The following is an 8,434-nucleotide window of genomic DNA, read 5'->3' on the forward strand; positions in this document are numbered from 1 at the left end:
GGTTGGCTGTGGGAGGGGAAGGGGAAGGGGAAGGGAAATGGGCAGCAAGGTTCCTGTTTCCCAGGGCAAAGGATGTGGTCTATGGGTGAGGAGCAGAGCAGTGGCTGAGCCTAGGGCACTCTGATCACCAGGATACGGCAGAGAGGCTGGCACCTGTGTAAAGCCGGGCCTAGGGTAAGGGGCAGGTTCGTCCCCTTCAGGGGCGGATGGGATTGAAATATATATGCCTACAGGCAGCACCAGGAGACAGAGAAGGTGAAGTCTAAGGAAGTAAGCCTGGCCTTAGAGGATGGGAATGAGAAGAAACTGCCCAAGAAGGGGAACAAGCCAGCATGTGGTAGGAGATGGCTCAGGAGCAGGGGACCCCCAAAGCTAGGAATTCAATAAGGATAATGCACTTGGGGTTAGGCGGTGGCAAGAGGCCATAGGGTAAGGATCAAATGCCATCTGCAATCAAAAGGTAGGCCATGAGCAAGGGCCACACGGTGTCAACAAGGAGAGGACAAGGGAAACTCTGCTGATTGTGGGAACCTCACAGAGTGACACTAAATCAGCGAGGGCTTCCTGAAAGAACGGTGGTGTGAACAGAAACTGAAGGGGTTTACACACATCCCCTAGAAACAGAGGGGGCTGCCCCGGGTGAGGGAGCAAAATGAACTCAGGACAGGAAGAACCACAGTATGTCATTTGAGGAACTGAAAAAGATAGACAGGAAATGAATTACCTCACAGGATCCTAGGAGTCACGGAGCATTGGTGGCGGGTGGGTGATGGAGTCCACCCTGAGATAGACTGTGGGGGAGAAACAGGTAGAGAATAGATATAGTCAGGTGACAGAACGCAGGGACATTCTCTGGAAGCTGTCTATAACCAGTACGTCAGTGGGGGCTACATGCTGGGTCTGGGAGGCAGTCGGCGTGTGCTGGAAAGAGACCAGGCTGATGGATACCTATCTCGTGTGTGGACTTCAGCCTGATCCAGCGAGAGCTGTATGTCAGGAGCCCTGGAAGCGCCTTTACCATGTCTCTGGGTTCCCCTAAAGGACCCCCCGCCGCCAGGCAGTGACTGTTTTCCAGCCTTGGTACGCAGTGCAGGGACATGTGAGAGCCTGCTGGGTGCCCCAGGTCCTGGCACAGGAGAGAGGCGATGATCCAGGCAGACAGGCTCTGGGTTCCCATGGAGCCCTGCCCAACATATGGCCAGAATCAGGCGTAGCGTTGGGGAGGGAGGGAGCTGGAGAGAATTCCAGAAGGACGCAGTATTTATGCTACAGGAAGTGGAAGAGCGTTCCCAAGAACGGAATGAGTGACAGACAGAAGGGAGGGAAGGGATCTAAGGGGTCGGAGCATGGGCTGATTCCCGGAAGCCCATGAGTCCCAGATGCCAGCTTCGGAACTTGACTTTCTTCTAAGAAAGCTCCTGGTAGGGAGCTGTGGAAGGTCCTGAGCAGACATCGCTTGCTCAGGGACTGAGGTCAGAGGCCCCAGTCTCCGTGCAGAGGGAGCCAGGACCAACCACTTCGCTACAGACCCCCCCCCCTTACAGTTAACTCCCATCACGGGCGAGGTGGGCCACGATGGTTTCCGCTCCTGCAGGACCTAGAACTCAGTACCTCGAAAGCAGATCCTGAAGGTCATACAGGCTTGACCAGAGTATCGACGCTTGTCCCTGGCAGATGTGAAGCCATTTGACTCACAGCAGCAGGAGCCACCCATGGGGTCTGCTGACTTACTGAGAGTCTACTCCAAATGCCACCTACTGAGGCTGTCGGCAGGATGCTGAGGAAATAAATCTGTTCTCTAAGACACCCCACTCCTTCTCTCCATGGTCCAGGGGCTGGAAGCAGTCGGCAGCCTAGCAGCGCCACCGTGTGGTCAAGCTGGGTCAGCACAACAGGCGGTTCCGCTCGGAGCCAGGGACATTTGTTTTGCCCAACCAGAAACGTGCTCTAAGCCCTGGGTTCTATTCCCAGTCCTCTTTTCACTTTCATTTTCCTTTTTCTTTAAAAACATCCTTTTGAGGCAAAGTCTCCTTAAATTGCCTAGGCTGGACTTGAACTCACTCTGTAGCACAGACAGGCCTTGAACTCAAAATCCTCCTGTTTCAGCCTTCTAAGTAGCCGGGGTTACAGACATGTACCAACAGGCCCAGCTAAGGACACTTAATTATAAAAAGATTCTCATGATGTATTTTCAGCCTACTTCTTCAACATTATCATTGGTCTGTTGGTGTTGGTGATTGTTGGTAATATTTGTCTAATGCAAATGTATAAATGACATGGATTCTATGAGACAAAAATAGACATTGTTTCTTCAGAATGATCACCTCTTATCCTGCCAAGTTAAACACAGGTCATGCTTTGTCAAATAGGCTTCAGCGTTTTTTCTACAGAATATGATGTGTGTGTGTGTGTATGTAGTGTGTGTATATATGTGTGGTGTGGTATATGGTGTGATGTGTGTGTGCACATGGTATGATGTGGTGTGTGTGCACATGGTATGATGTGTGTGTTTGTGTGTGTGTGTGTGTGTGTGTGGTATGATATAGTATGATGTGTGTGTGTGCGCACTCAGGTTCCACATGTGTGCCTACAGATGTTTACTCCTACAGGTGAGAGCACACATACACACAGCTGCTTGCATGCCATACACGCAAACACACTCTGGTAAAGTTGTGATGTGATGTGGCATGTGTGTGGGTGGTGTATGGTGTGACATGATGTGTGTGTGTGTGTGTGTGTGTGTGTGTGTATGTGATGTGATATATGGTGTGATGTGGTGTGTGTGCACATGGTATGATGTGGTATGTGTGTGGTGTGTATGTGTGTGTGTGTGTGGTATGATATGGTATGTGTCTGTGTGTGTATATATACAAATGAGACCATATCATGCATGCCTTATATTCTGAAATTTGTTTTTCTTTTTAAATTTGTCTTCGCTAACTATGAAGCAGAAAGTAAAGAATATTTGACATAGGTAAGGTCTGTGAATCATGGTGAATAGAGTGCTGTGTGCTTTCTGCCTAATTTAAGTAAACTTTAAAATTGTGTTTGTGGGCTGGAGAGATGGCTCAGTGGTTAAGAGCACTGACTGCTCTTCCAGAGGTCCTGTGTTCAAATCCCAGCAACCACATGGTGGCTCCCAACCATCTGAAATGGGATCTGATGCCCTTCCCTTTTCTGGTGTGTCTGAAGACAGCTATAGTGTACTTATATATAATAAATAAATAAATCTTTTAAAAAATGTGTTTGTGGGCCAGGCAGCGGTGGCACACACCTTTAATCCCAGCCCTTGGGAGAGAGAGGCAGGCGGATCTCTGAGTTTGAGGCCAGCCTGGTCTGCAGTGTGAATCTCCAGACGGCCAGTCCTAAAGAGAAAAACCCTGTCTCAGAAAAAAAAAGTGTGTGTTTGTGTGTGTGGTGTGCAAGGGCTGTGTGTGTGTGCTCTCACCTGTGGGAGTGTACATCTGTAGGCGCACGTGTGGAGCCTGAGGCAGACATGGGGAATCTTCCTTCACTCTTCTTCACTGAGGCAGGGTCTCCCAGCTGAACCCGGACCTTGGCCACGTGGTAGTTTGCTTAAGCAGTGTCTTGGTTAGGGTTTTACTGCTGTGAACAGACACCGTGACCAAGGCAACTCTTATAAGGACAGCATTCAATTGGGGTTGGCTTACACGTTCAGAGGTTCAGTCCATTATCATCAAGGGAGGGAGCAGGGTAGCATCCAGGCAGGCATGGTGCAGGAGGAGCTGAGAGCTCTACATCTTCATCTGAAGGCTGCTAGTGGAAGAATGGCTTCCAGACAGTGACACACCCACTCCAACAGGGCCACACCTCCAAATAGTGCCACTCCCTGGGCAAAGCATATTCAAACCACCACAGGCAGCTTGATCCAGCAGTCCCCTATAGCTACCCTTGGAGCTCTAGGATTACTGGTGGCCCATCAGGCCCTCCTGGCATCTACATGGCATTGTGGGTTTGAGCAGCACCTTCACACTAGTAAGTAGGGTCTTTATCCACTGTGTCCTCTCTACGCCAGACAACTGAAGTGATTTTTTTTTTCTTTTTTTTTCGGAGCTGGGGACCGAACCCAGGGCCTTGTGCTTGCTAGGCAAGCGCTCTACCACTGAGCTAAATCCCCAACCCCTGAAGTGATTTTTTTAAAGAAGTATTTATGTATTTATTTATGTATTTATGTATTTATGTATTTATTTATTTATTTCATGTATTTATTTCATGTACACTGTTACTCTCTTCAGACACACCAGAAGAAGGCACTGGATCCCATTACAGATGGTTGAGGTGGTTGTGAGCCACCATGTTGTTGCTGGGAAATTGAACTCAGGACCTCTGGAAGAGCTCTTAACCATTCGGCCATCTCTCCAACCCCAATTGAAGAAATTTTTATTAGCGTTTTTTTTTTTTTAAATTACCTTTTGATGTTTCTTTATGCTTCATGTTTTAAAAGTCAAAACGTATTCTACACATACATACACATCCTTTTAAAACTTTATCCAGGTTGGGTTCAGTAATTATATTGATCATGCCACCGTTTTATTGATTTGTTAGTGTCCCTTTCTATCCTAAAACCAGCACGGCACAGCGCAGCTTGACTTGCTCAAGTCTAACACTAATGAATACAGTCATCCTCACTGACACATGTATGCAGGAACCACTGCTTTGTACAGACAAACTTGTTTAAATTCACCACATCTTTTCTTCGCTGCCCTTTATTCATTCCTTCCTTTCTTTCTTTCTTTCTTTCTTTCTTTCTTTTCTTTCTTTCTTTTCTTTCTTTCTTTCTTTTTTTTTTTTTTTTTTTTTTAAAGTCCCTAGGATATTTATTACAAAGGTAAACCCTGATCCTTGAGACTGACTTATCGGTAGGATTTCTGGTACCGGGCACAGGCACCGGGACCGCCAAACTTTTTGGATTCGCAGTGACAGGGGTCAGCTACAAGCAGGGTCCGATCGTAGTGGATGAGGATATCTTTGATCTCCTTCTTAGAGGCTTCATCCACATATTTTTGGTAATAAGCCACCAGGGCTTTTGGGATGGACTGCCCGATAGCATAAATTTGGGCCACATGACCACCACCCTTCACACGGACCCGGATATCCACACCAGCAAGTCTCTCCTTGCCCAGAAGCAAAACAGGCTCCAGTAACTTGTACTGCAGTGTGTGCGCCTTGATCATCTCCAGGGGACGTCCATTCACCTTGATGAGCCCATTTCCTCGTTTGCAGTGGGCCACAGCTGTGGCTGTCTTCTTGCATCCGAAGACTTGCACGGACTTCAGCGGACCCTTGGACCGCATAGCTACAAGTATGAACACGAGCTCCTCACCGCGCAGCGCCGCCACCAGAAAAGGCCTTTACTCCTTTCTTATCTCCAGGTTCCTGCCTGGAACTCAATTTCTCAGCCCGGAAATCCCGCAATCGCTAATGGCGGAGGGGCGCTAGGGATACGTTTGTTTGTTTTTGATTTGAAAGGTTTGTATTTCACCTTTTCATTTTGTATGTATGTGTGCGTGTGCAGTGTCTGTGAGTGCGTGTCTGTAGGAGGATGAGTAGAGGTCAGAGGTCATCATCAGAAGGCTTCCGTTGTTCTCCATCATATTGTTTGAAACAGGGTTTCTCAGTGAGCCAGCAGCACTCACCAATTGGCTAGATGGATTGCGAGTTCTGGGGATCCACCTAGCACTCAGGTTGTGGACATTTGTGACTGCAGGCATGCAGCATTCCCACTTGTGTGCTGGGGATCCGAACTCACGTCCTTGCCCTTGTGGGGCGGGCACTTTATCAACTGAGCCACCTCTCCAGCCTCAGTTTCACTTTTGAAAGGCACTTTCTTTAAGCAGTCATATTATTCCAGGGTGTTGAGACAAGATAAGAGAAAGATGGCATGGAACAAATAGAAGCAAGCATCAAGCCAAATGCACGAGCAATTACATTACATGTAAACAGACTAAATATTGCACCAGAAAGGCAAACACCATCACATTAGATTAACAGCAACAACAACAATACGTGATGCTTACAGAGGAGGCATGACAAGCATGCGGAAAAAGGAACAGGGAGAGCATGCCGTGTGCAAACCTAATATCAGGCAGACACCAGCACCAGCCTCTCTGCTGAATCAGGCTATGAGAGAGGAAAACCCTGCTGAAGATAAAAGAGTGGAGAGGGATTGGTTTATCAAGCAGATACAATTGTAAGTGTATACACAACTAATAATATAGCCTCAAATTATATAAAGCAAAATTTAAAAAAAAAAATCAAGGAACTAAAAGAAGAAATGGATATACCATTCTTTCACTGGCCAAACACACACATTAAAAATTAATAACAGGGCTGGAAAGATGGCTCAGCGGTTAAGAGCACCCGACTACTCTTCCAGAGGTCCTGAGTTCAATTCCCAGCAACCACATGGTGGCTCACAACCATCTGTAATGGGATCCGATGCCCTCTTCTGGTGTGCATGAAGACAGCTACAGTGTACTTATATATAATAAATGAATAAACCTTTAAAAAAAGTAATAACAACTCATGTATCTTTACGGACATCATTGGAACGGCAGGGTTCTTTAGAGGAATGGAAACAATGGGATGAATGTGTGGTTGTATATGTTACAGAATGTATTAAGTCGGTTACATCAAAGTACCAACAATGGCAGAATCACAGCTGAGAGGCTGAGAGCCCAGCAGTGGCTCAGTCCACTGGAGCCTCAGCACTGGAGGACTCCCACAGGGGCTCTCTCACTGGGGAGGCTGACAGTAGTTGCTTGCTCCACAAGACTGAGTGCCCTAGAGTCCCAGTAAAGCCTAGAAGGTTCTTGGAGAGCCACTGGTCCCTAATGAGCTATGGAGACACTGGCCCTGATATCTGTGAAGGAAGCGGGGCATGGGGGCTGCTTCAAGGAGGAGGGCAAATTCACTCAGCAGCAGGAGGGCGAGGAAACAAAGAGCTAATCGTCTTCTTTCCCATGATCCTTTTCATCGGGACTGCACCAGCAGATGCCATCCACAGTTGAGGCAGGGCTTTCCACACTGTCTGCTCGTCTGCAATGTCCTTCCACTCAGGTGACTCTACTCTCTGGAAGGTTGACATTAAAACCAACCAGAAGTGCTGGAGAGATGGCTCAGCATTTAAGAGCTTATGTTGTTCTTACAGAGGACCTGGGTTCAGTTCCCAGGATCTGCATGGTGGCTCACAACCATCCTTAATACTCCAAACTCACGGGATCCAATGCCCTCCTGTGGTCTCCAAGGGCACCAGGCACACATATGGTGCACATACACGTATGCAGGCAAAACACCAGACATGCAAAATAAGATAAATACATCTCAAAGCAAAACAAAAGGAAAAAACCATCCAACCATAATACTCTGTTTTTGCTATTGTACTCTGTTGGGTGGCTTGGGACTTTTATTATCTCTGTATTGACAACTGGCTAAAATGGTGTCTGCTTGACTTGTCCACTGCAAAATTGTTTCTTTCTTTTTTTTTTATTAATAAATATGTCATCAGTGAGATTTTGAAATGTGTGACTGGGGAACTGAAGCATGCACACGTGTATGTCAGTGTGGTGTACTGTTTGTGTGTGTGTGTGTGTGTGTGTGTTACACACGTGTAGGTGCGCATGCCTGCATCATTGGGCAGCAAGTACCTTTATCTGCTGAGCCATCTCAATCTGCCCCAGATAGTTTCATTTCATTTGGTAAGAGAGACAGGGGTCCCACTCAAAGTTCTGGGTAGGCGGGGATTCACTATGTAGACCAGGCTAGTTTTGAACTCACGAAGATCTTCCTGCCTCTGCCTCTCAAGTGCTAGGATTAAAGGTGTGTACCAGCATGGGCAGCTTTCCAACAGGGTCTCTTGTTTTTCTAATACGCGAATGGCTGCTCTGTGGTTTCTAGGGACGCTCGTCTCTGCCTCCCCTCTTACTGCCTGAATGCTGACATTACAGAGAAGGTCCTGGACGGGGCTTTATATGGATGGTTTATGGGGATTTGAACCTCAGCCCTCACATTTGCCCAGCAAATGCTTTACCCACTGAGCCAGGTCCCCTTCTGCATCCTTCATTTTGATGTTCAAATGGTCTAGCTTTGGAGGGCTGAAGAGATGGCTCAGTGGTTAAGAGTGATTTCAAGAGGACCTGAATTTGGTTCCCTGCATCACACTGGGTGGCTCACAACTGTCTCTAAGTCCAACTCAGGGATGATTTTGGTTCATTCTCTGGCCTGCCAGGACTCCTGCTCACACATGCACATACTCCCACACGGGCACATAAGTAAAACTTAAAAAAGAAATGTTTTCCCATGTTTGTCCAGTGGGAGCTCTTGGCACTATTTGAGGTTTGGCTTCTCCTGTCCGGGAGAAGCCTTGATTAGCTTGTTTCTCTCCCCTTGTTTGCTTTCAGAAGGGTCTCACTAT

General features: G+C 47.4%; 1 protein-coding gene across 2 annotated transcripts; it reads right to left on the minus strand.

Annotated features, from left to right (window-relative positions):
• Positions 1 to 4,874: 4,874 nt before the first annotated feature.
• On the minus strand, positions 4,875 to 5,330 carry LOC116900114 (40S ribosomal protein S16-like). 2 transcript variants are annotated; one of them, XM_032901890.1, is made up of 2 exons: positions 5,217 to 5,315; positions 4,875 to 5,165 (listed from the first exon to the last, which is right to left on the minus strand). In XM_032901890.1, the coding sequence occupies exons 1-2, from the start codon at positions 5,313 to 5,315 to the stop codon at positions 4,875 to 4,877; spliced, it is 390 nt and encodes a 129-aa protein (XP_032757781.1). The 2 variants fall into 2 exon arrangements, with proteins under 2 accessions (XP_032757781.1, XP_032757782.1); XM_032901891.1 differs by having other exon boundaries at positions 4,875 to 5,330.
• Positions 5,331 to 8,434: the final 3,104 nt, after the last annotated feature.

Source organism: Rattus rattus, chromosome 5 (genome assembly GCF_011064425.1).
Source record: "Rattus rattus isolate New Zealand chromosome 5, Rrattus_CSIRO_v1, whole genome shotgun sequence".
Lineage (NCBI taxonomy): Eukaryota > Metazoa > Chordata > Mammalia > Rodentia > Muridae > Rattus > Rattus rattus.

Excerpts from the sequence above, each read along its gene's own strand:
- LOC116900114 (XM_032901891.1), bottom strand. The coding sequence starts at position 5,315 with ATGCGGTCCAAGGGTCCGCTGAAGTCCGTGCAAGTCTTCGGATGCAAG.